Source organism: Blennius ocellaris (genome assembly GCF_963422515.1).
Source record: "Blennius ocellaris genome assembly, chromosome: 10".
NCBI lineage: Eukaryota > Metazoa > Chordata > Actinopteri > Blenniiformes > Blenniidae > Blennius > Blennius ocellaris.
Genome location: NC_137659.1, coordinates 12,888,094 through 12,909,649, shown reverse-complemented (window position 1 = coordinate 12,909,649; position 21,556 = coordinate 12,888,094). Strand labels below are relative to the sequence as shown.

The 21,556-nt window shown below is 41.1% G+C and overlaps 3 protein-coding genes across 3 annotated transcripts; 2 read left to right on the top strand and 1 right to left on the bottom strand.

Moving 5' to 3' along the window:
* Nucleotides 1–551: 551 nt before the first annotated feature.
* tada1 (transcriptional adaptor 1) lies at nt 552–4,859 on the top strand. Its single transcript, XM_080502883.1, has 8 exons — nt 552–629; nt 774–865; nt 937–1,002; nt 1,437–1,531; nt 1,716–1,928; nt 2,761–2,912; nt 3,144–3,300; nt 3,872–4,859. The coding sequence occupies exons 1-8, from the start codon at nt 556–558 to the stop codon at nt 4,022–4,024; spliced, it is 1,002 nt and encodes a 333-aa protein (XP_080359009.1). The 5' UTR covers nt 552–555; the 3' UTR covers nt 4,025–4,859.
* Nucleotides 4,860–5,278: 419 nt separating this feature from the next.
* LOC308135032 (transcription factor Jun-like) lies at nt 5,279–7,385 on the bottom strand. Its single transcript, XM_080502906.1, has one exon. The coding sequence runs from the start codon at nt 7,018–7,020 to the stop codon at nt 6,052–6,054; it is 969 nt and encodes a 322-aa protein (XP_080359032.1). The 5' UTR covers nt 7,021–7,385; the 3' UTR covers nt 5,279–6,051.
* A 5,797-nt stretch (nt 7,386–13,182) lies between these two features.
* On the top strand, nt 13,183–20,459 carry fggy (FGGY carbohydrate kinase domain containing). Its single transcript, XM_080503086.1, has 13 exons — nt 13,183–13,326; nt 13,552–13,640; nt 13,947–14,062; nt 14,166–14,294; nt 15,879–15,982; nt 16,438–16,545; nt 16,891–16,952; nt 17,249–17,411; nt 17,699–17,773; nt 17,915–18,035; nt 18,200–18,294; nt 19,925–19,986; nt 20,289–20,459. Exons 1-13 carry the CDS (start codon nt 13,198–13,200, stop codon nt 20,368–20,370), a joined length of 1,335 nt encoding a protein of 444 aa, XP_080359212.1. The 5' UTR covers nt 13,183–13,197; the 3' UTR covers nt 20,371–20,459.
* Nucleotides 20,460–21,556: the final 1,097 nt, after the last annotated feature.

The following is a 21,556-nucleotide window of genomic DNA, read 5'->3' as shown; positions in this document are numbered from 1 at the left end:
AGTAATGAAATGGATTGGTCATAATAAAGCATAATCAGAGCTTGATAGTAATCCATTCGTTTTGATAAGGTGCATAAGATACAGGCAACTAAAATATAGGACCATGGGTCCCAGGAGTGAGAGTGGAAAGTGTCACTGAGGGCCAAATCCAGAACAGATGGGCAGAAGGTGGACTTACAACAGCCCAGACGCAGGTTCACGAGATTGGACAATGTGGAATAAGCTAAAACTCCCTAACCCAGAGAAAACTCAATTAGAAAATATGCCAGTAATCCATTTTGAAATGACTTATATCTTAGTATCTTTATGAAGATGTAAATATCATTATTATTATTATTATTATTATTATTATTATTATTATTATTATTATTATTATTATTATTATTATTATTATTATTGTTATTGTTGTTGTTGTTGTTGTTGTTGTTATTATTATTATCGTTATTGTTGTTGTATTAGTAGTGTTTTAAACCTCTTTTTGATTAAAAAGAAAATAAAAATATTAATACGCCTTTGTCGCTGGATGATGACGCATTTGTCGCGCCCCTGAATACAATGGCGGCTCATGCTAGCGAGCTGGAGATTGCAAAGAAGAATCTAACCGAAGCAATCGGAGATAATGTCAAGCAGTAAGTAGACTGTCTACATGTGTGCGTTTCGTTTGCGGTATCGATGGTGAATCACGTACTTCCACTGAAATGCAGAATTATACACGTTAGTGCATCATACAACGCGCGGATTAGCATGTGGCTAGCTCTCGTCTGTCTGTGCAGTTACTGGGCCAACCTGAAGCTGTGGTTCAAGCAGAAGATCAGCAAGGAGGAGTTTGACGTTGAGGCTCGTCGTCTGCTGGCACAGGAGAATGGTGAGCATCACAGAAAAACCGCCTTATGATGCTCTTTGTGGAGAGACTTACGTTTCATGTTTCCCCCACAGTGCATGTCCACAATGATTTTCTCCTGGCCATCCTCACACGATGCCAGATCATCGTCTCCACACCAGGTATGTCCTTTGCAAACATACAGAGGATGTGCCTATGAGCTGAATATGTCACACATTGCTGAACATGCAAGTCTTCTATGAACGCAATGTGTTTGGACGCCTTCTGTTGAGACGTACGTTAGGAATGTCGACCAAATGAAAGAAAATGACAGTACCACGAGGCGCTGATTTTATGTTTCATTTCATTTCATTTATTTAGTTAGCGCACGTATTCAGTGATGCACGAAGCCGATTGGCTTGTGCAAGTGTTCCACCCCTGTTTGTATGTTTATATTTATAGTATCAGTTTATGCGACTATGCTTGTAGTATAATTACATGTGTCGTCCACTGGAGCGTTGGTTAAAGTTAAATTGAAGTTCACAGTGATGCTATGTGTGAAAAGTGTCAATATTAGTTTCCATTGCCTTTGATGTTGTTTCTTTATGGCCTGTAGAGGGCACAGGACCATTACAGTGGCAGAGCAGCTGTTCATCCAAGCCTGGAAAACCCAAAGTGAAGAAAAAATTTCCATCCAGACAAAAATTTGATGTAAGTACTTCTTTTTTTAACATTAAAAAGAATGTGATCAGTTCAATATTAGCCCTGGAACTGTACTAAGTGCCTAACTCTCCCAGTAGTGCTTTTTTATGATTTGTGGCTTTCAGATGCTCACTGAAAAATGTTTGAAAAGTGATTTCACTCTGCTGTTTGAATATCTTATTTGCACTTTCAGCATCGATTCCAGCCTCAGAATCCTCTGAGTGCCGCCCAGCCGTTCAGCCCGAGAGAGGTTGGCAGTGAGGAAGAGGAGCTACGTCTCAGCGCCCACACTATGCTGCTGCCCACACGAGGCCAACTGGAGGCCCGCATGATGGTGACTGCATTTGAGCTGGGACTGGACAACATCACAGACGATGCCATCAGCACCATGATCTATGCTGTCGAGGTGTGTAGTAACTTTCCAGCAGACGATTCAAGCCATGTTTTTGTTTTTTCAAACAACTACCTCCAAAGAATAATGCAGAATTGCATTAAAGCAAATGATCAAGGTGTATTTTTTAAACAATATGACCTTTAGACACCTCTTAGACTTTTCTCCAAAACGACATCCTCAGTATTATGGCTGTGAAGACGGGCATTATAAAAGTATTGATTAATTATTAAGGACAATGACAACAGGCAAAGACAACTCTCATTCCCAAAGTTTAACATTTTTCGCTTCACAACATTAATATCGTGTCAAAATTGAATGTAGATTTTTTTCATTTCCTGCGTCATATAGTCCACAACACTGACTTGTCAGAAGGCACTTGAAGAGTTTTTTTCACGTTGTGGTGTGAAAAAAAAGCAGAGACCACAGGAAATTGCATTTAAAAAAAGAAAAAGGGTTGCAACATCAGAAGTGTGTGCCGTCTTCTCTATCATTCAAACAGCAGTGTGCCGAGTTGCAACTCGGTAAATTTCCACCTAAACGTGGCTCACACAGCATTTCCTGTCCGAGAAATTAGGATTCTTTCTATTGTGTTGTGCACCTTTATTTTTTATCAGTAATTCATAGTACACGGTCATATGAATAATTAAGGCAATTTCAAAGACTTCTCTCAGACTGACTTAACATTGCAGATTGTTTCCTTTACATATGTAAATTTGTCAGATTTACATATGTATGAGACCAAGAAGGTCACGTTGGAAGTCAATGAGCCCTTTTCTCTTGACAAAACAACATGAGTGGATTTCATTGGGACTGTGCAGTAATTCAGTGCTCTGATTTATTGCAGCACCACCTGAAAGATGTCCTGACTGCTGTAATTACCCGGAGGAAAGCATATCGATTACGAGACGGTCACTTCCCCTACGCTTTTGGCAGTGACGTCATGCCTCAACCTTATCTGAAAAACAGTCTTGCTGCTTACCACAGTGTCACTGAATGGTAGGGAAGACTTGATTGCCTCATAAATATTGGGCAAGTTTGATATAATAGAAAACGTTTGATTCAGATTAATCGTTTGGTTATTGCTTGAGACTGTTGCTGATGTAAGTATACAGCTTACCCCGATAAGCGCTGTCCGCTTGACAATTAGCAGCTCTATTCTGCTGTCAGTTAAGATGGATAGTATGTACAGATTTATTTTTAGATACAATTTCTATGTTCTTCTTTTAGTCCGCCCTCCAGTGCTTCTCTTCCTGCCGGCCCACCACCTCAGGTGTCGCCTGATGAGGCTGAGCAACAAGCTGTTCACTTGTTGGCTTGTTCTGCAGACAGCCTTCCTGCGCCACTCCCTCCAATCAGTATGTTTGATATCCTTGAAGCATTGCAGGTAAAGAAATATTGGGCGTGTGTGTCTGATTGTAACATCTTGACTCTGGCTGCCTTATGGGTATTTATGGGGGGGGGGCATAAATTGAGATTACCAATCAAAAGCTACTTCACAAAGGTTTTTTTTTGTTGTTGTTGTACTTTTGTACTGTGCAGCCTGCATGCATGCTTATTTCCCTTATCTTTAAGACATCATAAAACTTTTATTTGAAGCTTGTGTCCTAGTGAAGTTGATATTGTGTAATCTGTGGCAGAGGTTAAGGAGTTTGATTATTCAATAAGTCGTGTTTCAAGAATATTTTGTGCCGCTTGACTCGTCTGTGAACAATTGGTGTCTATTGTTTTAATATTGTGGCTGTTGTGTGTTGGTTGGACAAGAAAATTAGATGTTTGGAACATTCTGACAGTCAAAGTCAGATTTTAATATTAAATCTTCGATTGTGTTCAAAATTATATTTATATGTTGGATGTTTTAAGTTTCACTCTGGTCATCAGTCGATGTGTTTATATCCTGACGTCTGACCAGTTTATTCCATGTCTCAATCACCTCTGGGATGTTTTGTCTGATCTAGGTCCACCATGGCGTGATGCCCTCTCACACCATGTACGCCTTGAACATGGAGCGCATTCTGTCCCGCCTCTGGCACCCCAGCCATGAAGAGCTGGAACAGGACCACGTGCACCGGCAACGTCTCGCCGCGAAAGAAGGCATGCCCGTCAGCTGAGAACAACCAACACAAGACTGCAAGGACTGCGTATATCATCAGGAACCAAAAACAATTCCATATAAGAAAGGATGGTGTGAAAGAGTTGAGAAAAGTAAAAATAGATAATTGTAGAGGTGTGCTGAGTTGAAAGAGAGGGTGAGTGAAGCGAAATGAAACAAGAGTCCACTTTTACCCAGAGAAAATCCTTATTTTTGAAACGTTCCTCCTTCCAATGACTTCAAATGTGCAAAATGCTTTCTAGTACTGATTGTCCTGAAAGTAGACTCAAACATGATCATCTTGTCATGTTAACACATATGAACCTCAGCTGTCGATTAAAACAAATCTCAAAGACTTGAAACTGGAGAGATCAGATCAAATCAGACTATAGGCACCACAAGATGATAAATGTTCAGTTATACAGGTAGTGGACTCTTTCTGCTGGCGCTTTTGTGAATTTGCCAATGAGACCTCAAGTTTAAAGTGAGTGGTTCTGTTATGAGAGGTATCTGTGCTCCTCCTGTGCACCAGCACATGGCAGCGATGGAAACAGTCCAGCTGGAGAGCTCTTCGGAGCAGTCAGTACAAACACCTGTGTAGGTTTACAGCAATTGGGTCAAGTCTTTAAACTCTGCCAGGTGTCTGCCTGCTCATGAAGAAATGGCCTCATAATTATTCCTAAAATGTTTACTGGTTCCTGGTGTCAGCATTGGTGGTCCTCAGTTTCTGTACAGATAACGTTCGTTTTTTGTGTGTGTGTTTTTTTTTCTAACTATCACTTGAATTTGTTCAGGTTGAATGTATATACTTTGTACTTTTTCTACACAGTGTTGATTATTTATACAACAAACTGTAGCTCAAATAATAAAATACGTTTTGTACTGAATGAATGTATTCTTTATTTGCTCCCCAAGATTGTAAACAGATCTACCCCTGGCTTGTTGAGGATGCGCAGCAGCAGTTGGAGACTGTGATTCAGAGTCGGGATGAGCGCACACACCCGTCCCACTGCGCACTCGGGACGTCTTTGCCTTATTTGGTCTCCTGCAGCTCACTTCCGACGCCTTCCCGTCCAATGAGCGTCCGTGTAGATTCGCCAACCATGACGAGCGCCTCACACGACTCGGGTGACTCAATCTCCCGTCTGCCCCAGATCCTTCAACAACAACCCCCTGGACCCCCCCAATGAAGACACCCCCACCGAAAATAAAAACCCTGCCTGTTCATGATTAATTCTTAATTACAGGCACAAAACGTATACTCACACATCAGGCGTGTCCATCACGTTTATTTCGACATATTTACAGTTAAGTGCTCAAAATACTGCGTACAAATATTATACAAAGTGTTATTTCAGGACTAACATTAGTTACAACTATATCACAAAGTTGTATGAACATAGATGTTAAGAAAGTAAGGCCGTTTTGTCAGCAAACGTTGAACACACCTGAAAGTCCGTGCGTAAAGGTGTGGAAATTGTGATAGTGTTAGTGTTATTCTGTACATAGTCGCTGCTGGTGCATGGGCTACTCAGTGCTTGACTCAACTCTATATGCTTACAATGCTACTTGACAAAAGTGGAGAATTTGCAGATCAAGGCCTGGTTTCACATTGTCTTTCGGTTTGTTTACAGTTCCATCCCACACTTGCCTCCAGGGGCTTTCGGTCAGGGTGCACGACTCCAAGAGTTAATGTTTGGACATAACATCCCAGTTTGACGGAGAAAAAAAAAGAAAAAAGTTTTGAGTGGGAAACGAGATATAAAATTGCAATAAATGTGTATAACAAGTCTCATCCGAGGCACACGCAGAGCAAATGTTTCCCCTGAACTGTGTTTCTGTGCAATTAGTTTGGTGACTTGTGTCGCGCCATACTGACCAATCACAATAATCTTGTCAGTGATCCTCCGTGTGGGTACAGTCCGTGCGGGTAATTTGGTGGAAAATGCGCTGAGATGCAGGGACTTCCCTGAAAGCCTTCAGAGGCCACTATAAGCTGCATTTGGTCCCCAAGCTGTGTCCCTTGGTATTTTTCCTCTCGACAGTCTAGTAAGCCTGGAGCTGCTGCGTCAAAATGAGCTGGCAGCCGCTGTTAACGTGGTCCATGACCTTTTGCTTGAGCAGAGCCAGCTCGTCCCGGAGGATGTTAGCGGAGGAAACCAACTCTGTGTTCTGGCTCTTCAGATTTTTGACCCTGTCCTCCAGCCGCGAGATCCTCTCCAGCTTCCTTTTCCGGCATTTGGACGCGGCCACTCGATTCCTCATGCGCTTCCTCTCCGCTTTGATGCGCTCCTGGTTCTCCATGTCGATGGGTGAGAGCGGGGGGGTCTCCCCGGACATCTCGGGCACCGTCTGGGGCTCCTCTTTGAGCGCGTGGAGCCGCGAGTGCTGCGCCGCTCCCAGCTGCGCGTCCATGTGGTTGTGGGACGGCTGCGGAGCGGCGTGGTAGCCCGCCGGCGGGTGCCTTTCGCCGGCAGGTGCGGACGCGGAGCTCACAGCCCGGCTGAAACTGCCCAGGTTGGTGTACTCCGGCGGCTCGGGGCGCACCGTGCAGCTGTAGGGAATCCCTCCGCTCTCGGGCGGAGCGGAGCTGCACGCGATGGTGACGGTGGCGCCGGTCTGTGCGTCAGGGTGCGCGGCGGGGACCTGCTGCTGATAGTGGAGTTCCGCAAGCGCCTTCACGAAGCCCTCGGCGAAGCCTTCCTGCTCGTCGGTGATGTTCTTGGGACAGACGAATTGGGTCGGGGTGGGTGTAGTCAGCCCGGTGCAGGACTGGATGATTAATCTCTCCAGTTCCGGCGAGGCCAGCTTCAGCAAGCCCACGTCGGGGGACGTCAGGATGTCCAGGGCCTTGGCACCCAGCTGGGGTTTGAAGTTTTTCGGGTCGTTTAGGTTCAGGGTCATGGTTTGTTTGAGAGTTTTAGGGTTGAACCCGTACACCGCCGCCCCGTCGCGCTGAGAGTTGGACGCACTTACGGCGTCGTCGTAGAATGTCGCTTCCATTTTCCTGGACATAAAGTTTTGATCGCCCTGAGCGAGGGTGGTTTCTTCTGTGAGAAAATAAAGTCCCAAAAAAATCAGCCGTTTACATGTGTCCCGTTACGAGCTCTCCGGTGCGTTACGACCAAGTCCGTCTATTGTTGAAGTTCAACTCACTTGACAAGTTTCTGTCCTGAGAAAACTTTTCTTTTGTGAGTCGTGCGGTCATCGACAGCAGCAGCAGCAGCAACAACAGAAAAAAAACAGCTTCCCGTCGCAGATCGTCAATGTTTACAAACCTTGACTCTTCTCTTTGATATATCCTGCTTCCCAAAACAACAAGAAACAGGCCTGAATACGGCTAATACTTTCTATCACTTCCAACGTGGAGACGAACTTTATCCACCTCTAAGCTGCAGCTCCACTGAAAATAACAATGATGTCATTTCTACGGCCTGCCATTGGCCGGGCGTGATTTGGTGGGCGCGGTTTGTGTAATGACATGCAGGTTGCTCTGACAACGAGCCATGTCCCCGCCCCCCCGCGATGGTTTATGGGATTAGGTAATGCAGACCGTGGAGCAATGTACTCTGGGATTACGTAGTGTTTTTGAATATTTAGTTACCCGCTCAATTATTAGTTACCCATCCCATAGAGGGAGTTTATCAGGCATCAGTGCCACACTGATCTTCTAGGAAATGTTTTTTCACGAGGAACATCTTGCTAGTCACAAGGACTAACAGCAATCTGAGAAAAAGAGCAAACCAGATAATCACTTTATTGTCTGGATGGGGAAATCGTGAAGTCATCAATGTCCAGTGTCTTGGTTAGAAGAAGAGGAGGATCAGGCAGCGAGGCTCAGAGAACACGTTCAAGAGAGAGGAACAGACCTCAATTTCACCTGCTTCAAGAGTAGAACACAAAACATGGTGCTAAACATTTAATTGAAAAAAATAGATTGACAAAAAAATCGAGATAAAAAAATGTCGTCAAGAACATTTTTTGTGTGTGTCCTATAATTTACACCTTTTTTATGTCTATTATAACACACACACACACACACACACACATACACACACACACACACACACGCATCATAATCATATACTGTATATGTATATGTAGAATGTCACTCGAGATTAAAAGTCATTACTTCTTTGCACTTTTTGTCCAAAATGTCATTCCTTTGTTACATCTCTGTACATTCCTAATGGATATTCCTTTGAATATTGTCATAATTGTATAATAAAACAAAATTGGCTACACTTGACAAAAATAAAAACACAGTGTCTAAGCTTTAGAAAACCATGATGCCTCGTGATATAATTACAGATTTTGCTATAGGAAAATAAACGTCATAACTATTTCATTAAAGTGAAATCATAGCCTGCAATCAATATGATTCAAAGCGACAGTAGACAACACAGGGCAGGGTAAAGAAATGGATTTTCTATCAGTACTATGTATGTCCACCACTGACATTGAGCAAAGTGACACCCCTGTTGTGCGCAGAGTTAATCTAGTGATGGATCTGGTCTTGTAGAATATAGTCTGCCTCAAGGGCTCGGCGAGATGTGGCCATTCAGATGTCTGGCTACAGTAGGTGACATGCATACAAATAACCCATCCTAAAAATTCAATTTCAAGGTTTCGCTTTATTGTTCTCAATCCAATGAATGTTAAAGTATGAGGTGAGGTACAGTGTCTGTCTGATCTGAAAGTACCTCAATTGTAGTGATTTGAAATGAACACAAGCATTTTTTTAGAGTCATATTTATTCTACTTTGATTTCCTCTAAATATAAAAGACGATTTAAGTAACCATACATCATAAACAGTAATAGATGTATTATTTGTATTCTGTTTAGCCACCTTGAAATGCTGGGGGGTTCAAAAGGATTCCATTCAGAATAACCCTCGAGACATTCGTTGTTTTCTTTTAAATGTGAAAATGTACTTTTCATATATCTTTTCTGCTTGAATGCCATAAGATATATGTTTTGTTCACAGTACTTTTGCTAGTTTTTTTTAAACACCTTGATTAAGTGTGTTCAACAATACATGGGAAAATGATTCCATTTGTATGTTTTTATAGTTTTCTTCTTTTTTCTTGGTTACCATACAGAACAATATCCCACACTTTTATTTTATTTCCTGTGGCAATTAAAACCTATATCTTATGTTTTGTTTTGTATTCATTCGGTATGAATGTGTTTTATGTTAAAAGTACAACAGTAATGTTTGTGAATAAAATCATTTAGCTGAAAGCTTTATGAAACATATTCAGTCACATTCAGATTTGAGTGTGACTTTCTGGAGTGATTAACTTGCATGATAACTTTCCTGTGCTGGACTTACCAATATGTTGCTCTGTGGTTCAAACAGCTCACTAATAGAGGTATTTATGAAACTGCACTACTGATTGAAGCCTCTGCACAGCTGCAGTCTGCAGTCTGGCCTTCTCACCATTGTATTATTCAGCGTGTTCTCCTCAAGCCAACTATAAATAAGTTAACAGCCACAGAAAGCCTGGGATAACCAGAGCTGCTTGAGGTCAACACTATTGAGATGAGAAGTATTCACATCATGGCTGTGACACCTGGTGAGAAGTATTTTACACCTTGAAGTGAAATCCTGTTGCTTGCATACTTCAAAAATACTTTTGTTAGTATATGGTACTACACCTGTGTGAAGGAGTTTTCTTTCTTTCTTTCTTGTCAAAGTACCAATTTTCCCTGGCCGTGCTTCCTGTTTCCCTGCTTCCCGCTCTGCTGGACCAATCGGGTCACTTTTAGATATCAGCCTTTTCCGCCTCCCTGCAAGAACCAGCTGTTTCCACTACATGTACTTTTCTAATCAAGAGCTGATCCTGCCTGCTTCCCAACAGGCCCTGCTTTTGTTGAACAGAGGTGGGAACCTTCCAAGGTCCATGGAATCACCCTCATCACTTCAACAGGGCAAAAAAGAGCAATATTTGAAGCTATGCGCTGAAGTATCAACAGAGAAAAGTTTGGATTACCTTCATGCGTGAGCTTGGGACACACACGCACAGGCAGAGTAATGAGAGAGACAGATGAAATTTCAAACACTGTCCATGCAGTGTTTGTTGAAGACCATCTGTTTCTTCCTGTCCTGCCGTTTGGTTTTTTTTCTCAAACTGTGCTCCATTTCTGCTGATCGCTCCTGGTTTAAACATTCTGATCACAGCCAGGAACTGCTTCTCCTGGACAGCTGTTTATGTCCTCTACATTAAGAAGATAATAATATAAATAAAACAAGATTTGGTTCAGAAAAGAAACAGTAACTTGAGTTCGTGGTCAAATTGGCATGGTCTGCTTGCTCTATCCAAAATCCTTCTAACTATTTGCAACTTCAACTTCAACTTCAACTTCATTTACAACACTGAAGTTTATTACATCATGTATGCAAATATACAAAGCGTGAGTGATATTTTTTTCAAATACTTTTTTTTCCTTTAAATCAATCTCAACAAACTATGGGTCTGATCTATAACAGGACAGACACAGAGAGACAAACAACCACACCTACTGACTGAGCTCATCAATCAAACGTACATGCATGGTTTTGGGCATAGAGAGGAAATCAGAGGAAACCGACATATGTGTCTGCTTTAACATTTTTTCCTTATCCTTGACGTCTGAGTCGTTCACTGGTTTGTCAAATACACACACAGGGAAAACGTGCAAATTCCACACAGTAATGCTTGGATTGGTTTCGAACCCACAACCATCTATGACACTTTAATGACAATATCCACTGTTGCTCATATAATTAGTTTAGATAGATAGATAGATAGATAGATAGACAGACAGACAGACAGACAGACAGACAGACAGACAGACAGACAGATAGATAGATATGCCTCTCAGCTGTGAAACGCGACTGTATGCCTTTTGGCCGCTCTCGGTTGCCGTCTCCTCAACCTCCAACACTCAACTCAAAGTGCGCTGGTCACAAACATAAACGCTAAAACGTTCATGTGTCCTGCGATAAAATAACAGCTTGATCACCGGGTGAGTTCCGAGTTCTTGTGAGCATTTCTAAACTATGGGCTTGATATTGTCTGCGACGTGCATTTTAAATGTTATTCTGTGTAAATCTCAGCGGTGACTGTGCGTCTCGCCGCCGCCTCGCCGTTGTCTTGCAACAAGAAACTCGATTTTACTGGCAGATTTAGTTAATAAGTCCATATTAATGTTTGCCCTTCTGGTTAATGAACACGGTGTGGACATTGACAGTGAGACCTGGTTAATGATCTGCTCGGGGATCGTCTGTATGCAGCCCTCGTCCTCATGGCGGAGGTCTTCTATGTCGGGGTGGACGTGGGCACGGCCAGTGTGCGAGCCGCCCTGGTGACCAGAGGGGGCGTCATCAGGACCACCGCCCAGGAGCCCATCAGCATCTGGGAGCCAGAGTCTGACCACTATGTCCAGTCCTCCACTGACATCTGGGACAAGTGCTGCACGGTTGTTAAAGTATGCTGTTGTTTTGACGTTCACAGACACACGCATGATCATGCTGCAGCTGCTCCATGGAGGGGATATCATCAATGTTCTTTACAGTTAATTACTGGCTTCAGCAACAGTACACCAACTTTAGAGTTACAATCATTCTTTTTAACGTCTGGGTACTTTTTTTGGAACTTTCTTTTTATTACACTTTTCTATTTTATCATGAAATCATAACATTTTACCTTATAACTACACCCCTAGCTGTACGAGAATACAGCCACCCTTTCCCTCATACCTACATTATACAAACAGCTTTACTTACGTGCCTATAACACCACATAGCATCCATCCCATCCCATATCCCCTTCATTAACGTGCAGACTCTGCAAACATATTGGTTGTCTGTTTCACATGGACAAGTGCATTTAAAGTAAAATAAATACATACATTCAATATATACATCAAAATATATTTATTGTTTACAGAACAGCATAACTCATAGGAAATAGTACATATGTAAACTTATTCATCAGTAATACAAACCAAAAGAAGAAGAAGAAGTTAAAACAACCAAATCATATTATTTTTTATATATATTCCATAAAAATACTGATACACAATTACTATGTGTGTGAAAGCTTAGTTGTCTGCTATCTTTAAATACCAACACTGGACCGCAGGCATCACAGGTCTACATCACCAGCTCACAATGAGTCACTGTACTCCAAAAGCAGTCAGTATTTAGTCATATGTTGAGGTCAATATATTTTCCCCATTTATTGTGGAACACATGTTTTTGGACTGCGGGAGGAAACCCAAGGACCCACACAAAACCAATTGTCATGTGGGGAGAACATGCAAACGCCAAACAGAAAAGTAGCCAAATCCACCCTAAGCTTGAGCCAAGAACCTTTCAGTGAGAATGTTCATCACTGCACTTCTATGTGGCCTTATTTGGTTACATGTCATTTCGAAAGTCTCATTCCTGGCCACAATTAAAAGCCTCTGGCTTCGAGCCAGCTCAATTATTTAAACAACAAAAAAAAAAAGTAAAGACACCCGTCATGTTATTCTATGAATTTTTAATAATAAGACACAGCATATGGCGTGTTGTCTGTTGATAATTACAACTGAAACACTGTGATTTCTTTGACCTACTTTAAACAGAAAGTTACTGACGGTGTAGAGAGAAGCCAGGTTCGAGGTGTTGGTTTTGATGCCACCTGCTCTCTCGTGGTTTTGGACCAAAGTTTTCAGCCTGTGCCAGTAACTCAGGACGGTGAGTGATTTTCACTGCATTTTCTGTCACCGACACATCCAGATCACAGTCTTAAATACTGTATCGTCAATCACTAAATAGAATGCATCTGTCCATTATAGAATATTTATATGGAATAGAATTTTGGGGGGTATGATGCTATTCAATTGAGGAACTTTAATTAGTTTTGTTCAAGCTAATTGATTACCTTATTGATAGAGGAAGGGAAATCTCGTCCCTTTGCAGTGAGGTCAAAGGTCAGGGTCAGCGGCATTACTAGAGTAGAAGCTGGAAGATAAGAATTAGTATTTTTTCAATTAAAGAAGGTGCATATGAAGTACAAAATTCATCTCAGATAATATACATATCTTACATCATTTTATACAGGCTGGTTTGTGCACGTTAGCTCTTGATATATGTAATTAATGTTTGATCTTTAGCTTTCTTTTCTGGTTTTCCAGGTGAGGCACAAAGAAATGTGGTGATGTGGATGGACCACCGCGCCGCCGAGCAGGCGGCTCGTATAACAAACACCGGCCACAGGGTCCTGAGCAGGGTGGGAGGGGTCATGTCACCAGAGATGCAACCCCCTAAGCTCCTCTGGCTCAAAGAGGTGAGAGGTTAGAGGTGAGCGAGGTCAACACTCCACCACCCATCTCTGTGTTTTATTGTCATCTTTTGTACCGGTTGTTGGTCAGAATGTCCTCAGGTTAGTTTGGTTTGTAGCAGGAAAGTTGTAAAGCCTGGTACTAGTGTACTGTTTTTAAGGACACGCTACCTGCTTTTACTGTTAATTAATCTCAAGGCCATTATTTCACATTTCCTGTCTCTTCCTCAGACTCTTACAGAAAGGTGTTGGAGCAAAGCTGCTCACTTTTTTGATCTGCCGGACTTCCTCTCTTGGAAGGCAACAGGCTCTTTAACAAGGTGAGCTTTTATTACGGTTTTGACTATGATAGATTATTTAAACCTTTACGTTTTATTACTGTAAACCTGTAAAAAAGAAAATGTTGCACATTTCTTAAGAAATAGATTTGGCTGATATCAATAATGTCATAGATATGTAGAAACATTCTTTTCATATGAGATGTTAAAAGTAAATTGAAATGCTTGACATTCACAGGGTATCTTTAAACTAAATGTATGTTAAACAAAATGTTGATTTTTTAAAATTTATTTCTATCAAATGTTTGTCTTGAGATGCATACTAAATTATTCTGCAATCTTGTTCAGGTCTTTATGCACTCTGGTGTGTAAATGGACATACTGTCCTCCTGAAGGATGGGATCCCAGCTTTTGGACTACCATTGGACTGGATGACCTTCTGGAAAACAACTTTTCAAAAATAGGTTTTTAAACAAAAATCCATATTACACCAAACCATGTTTTTACTTTGGATATTTACGTTTTGATTTGGCAATAATTTTCTTCTGTTTTACTATTGTCTTCCAGGGAGTGAGACATGCTCTCCAGGAAGTCCTCTGGGACGTGGCCTGAGCCAAGAGGCCGCTGACGATCTGGGTTTGAACCCAGGAACTGCAGTTGGTGCTTCCCTCATCGACGCCCACGCTGGAGGTCTAGGTATTGCACAATGAACTCAGGTCACCAGGATACAAATAGCGTTGCGGAATGACTTGATATGATAGGGTTCAAATATTTGTGATCAATCCCTCAGAAGACATTTAAAAAAAAAAAGAAGGCATTAGGTCTTTACTGGCAATACTATACTGGCGTTTTGCGCTCTGTATTAAACATTTTGTGTTGTTTACTTATTCTAACGCGGAAACAATTTAACGAAATGATAAGAAAATGTAATATGTCTGCTTCATCTTGTCTACTTGACATGAACGCAGGCTTAACGGCTCCTCCTGAGATGCTACAGGGAAATAGAGTAGCGATGATGTGTTGACTCACATCGCTTGTTGGTGGCTCACTAATTTTATATGCTAATGATTATGTGTCAATGTTTTAGATCTGCACCTCATTTAAAAAAACCAACATATTGTTATCGCAAGAGTGATGGCTAATTAATTTTGTATCTGAGTAATTTCAGATGGAGGCTGTTTAACAAAAAGGACAACAAATCCCATCGTTCAGTGCTGCGCAATGATGTGATTGGACTATTTTTTTTTATTTAAACACACAAGGAAACTATTCATATGGATAACTGTTGAGCATAAGGATTTGCATTATTGTGAGACAGGTTTTTTTAATGGTTTAATCGTATAATCGGAGGGCCAATGCTGGACATGTCACCAGTCCATCTCAGGGCAAATACAGAAGCAGATAATCACATGCACTCACTTGCACATCAGTGGGCAATTTGAAATCGCCAGTGAGTCTCTAACACATGTTTTTGACCGAGGAAGGAAACTGTAGTACCTGCAGAAGAATATAAAGACTATATAAAAACTCATCACAGAATATATATCCCCATTATTAACCATATTTAAGTATGTTTATTTATTTATTTATTTTGCTCAAAAACTCTTAAACATGAGTGATAGGAGACGCTGAAGTTTGAATGACTCTCTGATCGCTCATTTTGGGAATATCTTGTTGTGAAAGCAAACAAACTATATGATAAACAAAGTCCTTGAAGCAGATTTCACCAAGTAATACAAAAAAATTGGGGTTGCCTAGAAAGACGGGTGATAGACTGCTGCCATGTTCAGACAAACCCTCTGTGATATTTGTTAAAATGCATCTGTGCATTTTAAGAAAGCACTTTATCAGCACATTGTGTGGAATCAGGGCCACAGAAATCCCAACCATCTGGTTTTGTTCTGAGCGCTAAACTGCTCGTGAACTCTGCCCTGTGACCAGTGGCTGTGACCTCTGCCAATCACACAGGGCTGTATCAGCCAGAGGTTAAATCGCTCTGCACTGCTGGTTGTTGTCTGTGTCACAATGATATACACGCTGGGCTCAGGATGTCGACTACCCTGCCACCTCAAACTCAAACCAGCTTGACAAACATTATTCGAGCAGTTAGTGTCACTTCTGAATCTCAGGCAAAGTTCACACAAGCACTTCAGGAGGATTTAGTGCTTCTCATCTGCAGTTTGCTTCAGTTATTCCCTGATGGGGCTTCAATAACAACGTGGATCCTCTTTACGAAGAAACATAAATGTGACTTTTTTCTTTCTTTCTGTCTCTCTGCAGGCGTGATCGGTGCTGATGTTAAAGGTTTTCACTTACCTTGTGAGGGTCGGCCTATCAGCTCGCGCATGGCGATGATCTGTGGGACATCGTCTTGTCATATGGCGGTCAGTGAGATTCAGTTCACCTGGTTTGTCATATTTAGCTACGAAGTTTGCTGTTGTTACAGCAAATATAAAGTCCATTATGACCTTTGTGACTCTTACACACATTTGCTGGAAATATAAACCCATGACAGACTTGCCTTGCCGTGATTAATCCCATACTGACAGCTTTTGTGTCATCAGTGGAACTTAATCAAACTACAATATTAATACGCAGCTATGGAGTCTATTAAAAGCCCTCTGATAAATCAGATCTTTCAAAGCTGCTCTGTATGTCATTTCAACATATATCAAATTGTCAGTTTATATTTAAATTGCACACAGACTGAACTTACCCTGTTTCCATTAGTGGCAATGATGGGAATTCATGCAAATACCTGGATAAATGTTATTTAGTGCTTTTCCATTCTTTTTAAAATGCGTCTTGTTGTACTTCTCACTGATTATTTGAAAAATAGATCAGTGAGCAGCCGCTGTTTGTGCCCGGGGTGTGGGGTCCCTGTCTGTCTGCCATGGTGCCCGGCATGTGGCTCAACGAAGGGGGGCAGAGTGCCACGGGACGCCTGGTCAGTTTACCTTTAACACTTTTATCTTTTTACCACAAAAACACAAATCTGTTGATAAATGCTGCAGAATGTTGATGTGTACATCCAAAAATAGTCGAATCTGCTACAGAGAAACTGCTCTGAATGTGACTTTTATTTAAAAAAAAAAAAAAAAAGAGTGTTCTTTTTTTTAAAACGACTTCCCACAATTAATACCTTCCAAATGGTTGGTTTGACAGAATAATCAAATTCTTTGACTTATTATAGATTAAATTATTACTCAGTTAATTGAATCCATACAATATTCATCAGCACCAGCAGCCTTTGTGTCATTACCTGTGTCATGTGTTGTGCCTCTGACCTCAGATCGACCACGTGGTGAGAGGCCACGCTGCGTACTCTCAGCTCCAGGAGCAGGCGCAGCAGAGGTCAGCGGATACTTTCAGCATCGCGCTTCACCAAAAAATAATTTGCACAGCTGTCATTCCCATCAGCCAACACAATAATGTTAAGTGAGCTTTAGAGAGATTAAAAGCCTAGTTAATGTTCACCCTGCTCAATTTCCTCATTCTGTCTGTGAGGAGAATGTGTAAGTAATTTATTTTAATAACTGAACGTACTGTACACTTGCTGTCTGGTCACAATGCAGCACTGACAAGCTATTATTAATCTTTTTTAATAATGTCTGTGCTTTGTATTTACATTTTATGCTTTGCCTTCCCAGATTACCCTTTACTGGTGAGAACATCTCCAGCTACCTGAATAACCACTTGAGTTTGATGGCCGACTCGGCCTCTGCCGTTGACCTGCTGGGATCAAATATTCATGTCTGGCCAGACTTCCACGGGAACAGGTCGCCGCTGGCTGATCCCACTTTGAAGGGCATGGTAAGGGTTTGTCATGATCTATGATTCTCACAATTATAATTCAGCTCCATCTCAACGTAGGTTTTGACAATGTGTTTGTTTTTTCAACTTTTCCGAAAATACAAATTTCTTGTTAACAAGCGAAAGGGATTGTTGTGTTGTTGAATTAAATACGCTATGGTTGGAGATTTTAACAAAGTCATTGATAGCTGGGCTGTGTAGGCTAATTAATGTTTAATTAATCACAGGCTCCTGATTCTTCATCTCTTGACCTGTTTTCAGTTAATTGAGTGATTGCTGTTTTTCAGGTGGTGGGATTGTCCCTCTCACAAACGCTGGATGACTTGGCCCTGCTCTATTTGGCCACTGTTCAAGCCCTCGCTGTAAGTCAGATGTGTTGTGTTGTGTTTCAAATGACTTCCTCCGCACTTAAACTGATATCCTGGAGACTGTAAGTACAAAGGAAGGTTGTATTTGATTTCTTGTAACCCGAACTCTTCTTGTGTCGTCGTTTCTGGTTTCAGCTCGGGACACTTCATATTCTGGAGGCCATGAAAGAAGCTGGACATGACATCAGGACGCTCTTTCTGTGTGGAGGATTGAGCAAAAACTCTCTGTTTGTACAGGTTCACGCCAATGCTACAGGTAGAAAAAGAACACTAGATACACATATTTCTTGATGACCTCCAAGCATTTTCCACCTAAATAGAAGATATCAAGATTCTTCCATTGAGTCTTGAAAACAGGCCATGAGACATGAAAATATGAATTATTTCCTTGTCTTTTTTTTTTCTTCTTTTCTTTCTCAGGATTGCCTGTAGTGTTGCCAGACCAGATGGAGGCTGTGTTAGTGGGGGCAGCAGTCCTGGGTGCATGTGCATCACAAGACCATAACAATATACAGGTAGAGTGGCACATCTGTAACTGACATAAAATTGAACCTTATTTTTTTCTTTCAATTGTTGAGTTTTTAGGTTAAAAGAAGTTTATTGCTATAATGCAATCTGCATTGTGTGCAATATGTTGTAGCATTCCCCAAAACATTCAAATGTGAGTGCAGTTGTTGAGTGTTTGTCACTGTAGGAATAAGTGCACCGATTGTGTATCATTTTCATGCACTTCCAAAACTTCTCTCATAAAAGTCATTCAGATGCTTGATCATTAAATAATATTTTTTTAAATAATGCTTTGCCTTAAATTTTGGATTTAAGAACAGTGGCAGACAACGTGGTGCCCTGAGGCAACTGGCAGCCTGGGGCCTTGTGAGACGTCCTCGGGACATTTTCTCAGAAAATAAAACAGAAAACATGATTTGAGAATGAGAGTTACTGATTTTCTTAGAAATTATAAATAAAACTGTGAACGTGAAGTAGCCGTCAGCGTGGAAAAGGTTGTTGATCCCGGCACTAGATCGGTAGAATCACAGTGGATTTTTGTATTTGCTGATTTATGCAGGTAAAATAAAAATCTTATATTCCTCCAGTGCTAAAGAAAAAAAAAAAAAAAAGCCTGTGTTGCAAGAGAGTAGGCCCTTTCTCTCGGTTTTGTATTTCTGACAGCCCTGTGATTTGTGCATGTTATGTTGGACAGCGGGCCTCCCAAAAGCTTAACGTGTCTCAGTTACTGATGTAAAGAAAGGCCAAACATAAAATAAGTCACTGTTGTAACAGTGAAAGCGAGAGACGAAAAAAACAAATCTTTGTATTTATGCTACATACGTGTCAGGAAAGAAATTGAAAAGTTGTGCGACAATTACTTTAAAGCGACAATGGTTGCATATTATGAACACAAAATGTGTTGCATTATTAGTTGATGACTTTGAATTTTTTCACAAATTTAAGAGCGTTTATCAGATCGATTTTATTTGTATAGAAGCAAATATGAGTCATTTCTAGGCAGTTTTACAAAAAAAAAAAATAATCCTCCCAAAAACAAATCTCAAATTAATGCATTGATTTGTTCAGATTCTGAGCCACAGAACTTATGTGAGTCCGTAATCCAATTGTGCTATTTAGTAGTGCAGTACAAAAAATCTTTTTAGACATGACAGAGGGCATATCGTATAATCACTGTCACAATGAGTGCAATCAACCGACGTATAAAGTATGACATGCATGGCTCCACTGGCTTTTTACAGGAATGAGTTTAGGAGTGCTGTCTGTATAAAATGTGAAGTGTAGGTTAATCTTTTGTGGGGTCAAATTATCATCTCTTTCAGCACGAGGACTCTAAGCCAGATATACTAAATATACAATGTTATTATTTGGACTAGGCTACACCTGTCATCCCACTTTGAGCCACAAGTACAGCGGGCAGTTGTTGTGTCTGATCCTCTGAGCTGCACATAGTCAACTGCCTGGATTTTGTAGGTTTAGACAATGGAGAGGCCCCACGATGCATTAATCATAAAGTCTGCCACACCAGCGCTGCTGCAGTTGGCTTTGACTCATACCATAACTAGGTCATGGCTGATCTGAAACCGAAAATGCACTTTATGATTTATTAAGTAACCTTAGGATTTTTCTTTTCTTTAGGAGGCAATGGAGACAATGGCTAAAGTAGGAAAAGTCATTCAGCCTGCCCATGAACTCCAGAGGTGAGAAATTGATCTATTCAAGGAAATAACCAGATATCAACATGCTGATACACTAAAAATGCATTTTGACGACACTTTTATGACAAGTTTCTTCATTTTGTAGAGTATATTATGTGCTTTTCAGAAACAAAGATAAAGACAAGTTAAAGTGTTTTCGTTAAATTTTCTGAAAGTCCAAAGTGAAACCAAAATGTACAATGTTAAGCTCACATTTCTTAAGTCAACACTAGTTCTCTGACATTTTGATCCACGCAGAAATATTGTATTATGTTACTTTCTGAATTTTTTTTTTCTTTTAACAGCTTCTATGAGAGAAAGTACAAGGTGTTCCTGCGACTGTTCTCCCACCAGAGGGAGTACCAGGATCTCATGAAGCAGAGATGACGGCACTGCTGGGAGGAGACAGAGCTGGAAATGACTCTCTGTGACGTAACTGTGATGACAAATCCAGGCATTGGAGTGACAAAACCAACATATTAACCTTGCTGCTGCTCATTGTATGGCAGATTTTATTGTAATTTCCTCAAGAACCAAAAGGATGTTCAGCTTCTGAGGCTCGATGTACTCAGGTTGAATCGTTTTTTGCTGGAGCAACAACAGTTGTTTTGTTGTTGGATTTGCCCATGGCTCCACGGCCCTTTCTAAAGTCAAATCCCATCAAGTACGCCGTCCTTTTTAAATGCATTCCTAATACATTTTTAAACTGAAAAAAAAAAGGTGCGCCTGTCACTCGACCCCAACACGTCATGATACATAATTCAATGTGCCTCAATCATATAGTGACATACATTTTTAATCTGTTCCTCTTTGTCCTCTCTCGACTGTATTTCATCCTTCCCCTTCCTGTTTGTATCACCTCTGCCGCTGTCCTTAAGTCCTCTGGTCTTCTGCTCACATGAGTAGCGTGTTGCCGGCGTACGTGAGATCAAAGTTGATAAGCTCTTCACTGATGCTGTAAACCCAGTGAGGGGAGGGAGGGGGACGCAAAATCCTGCACAGCTGAGTTAACACTTCAAACTAACTTCTGATCAAACAGGGCAGGAGGTGGGAGATTGCCGCTGGCTCAAAATAACAAAGTTACAGAGGAGCTCCCGAGCAGTTGTTGCTGGAAGTCATGGCTGAGTAAAATCAACTTTTGGTTGAGGGTTTGTTTTTTTTTGGGGGGGGGGGTTTCACAAAATTGTCTATTGCCACTCAGGGAAAGAATGTCTTTATTTGTGACAGGTTATTCTACAAGTACACTTGGTGAAACCCTTATCCTGACACCCTCTAGATAAGAAACATTTAAATACTTAAAAATTAAATAAATCTGGCCATTTCATTCCTTTGTCATCATCGCGTCGGAAAAAGAAAGCGGGAAGTTTTTGCAACTTTTGGTGAAGGCAGCGTACCACCATGTCAAATGACAATGATTCTTTATCACAAGACACTACTATTCTATCAATTTACTTTACCCGGAGATGTCTCTTTAACTACATGCCCTGGCTTGAGTGAGAACTACTGCATACAGCAGTACATGTACAGCCTGTGGGATGGGGGGGGGGTAAGTGTAGTATATCAATGCACTCTC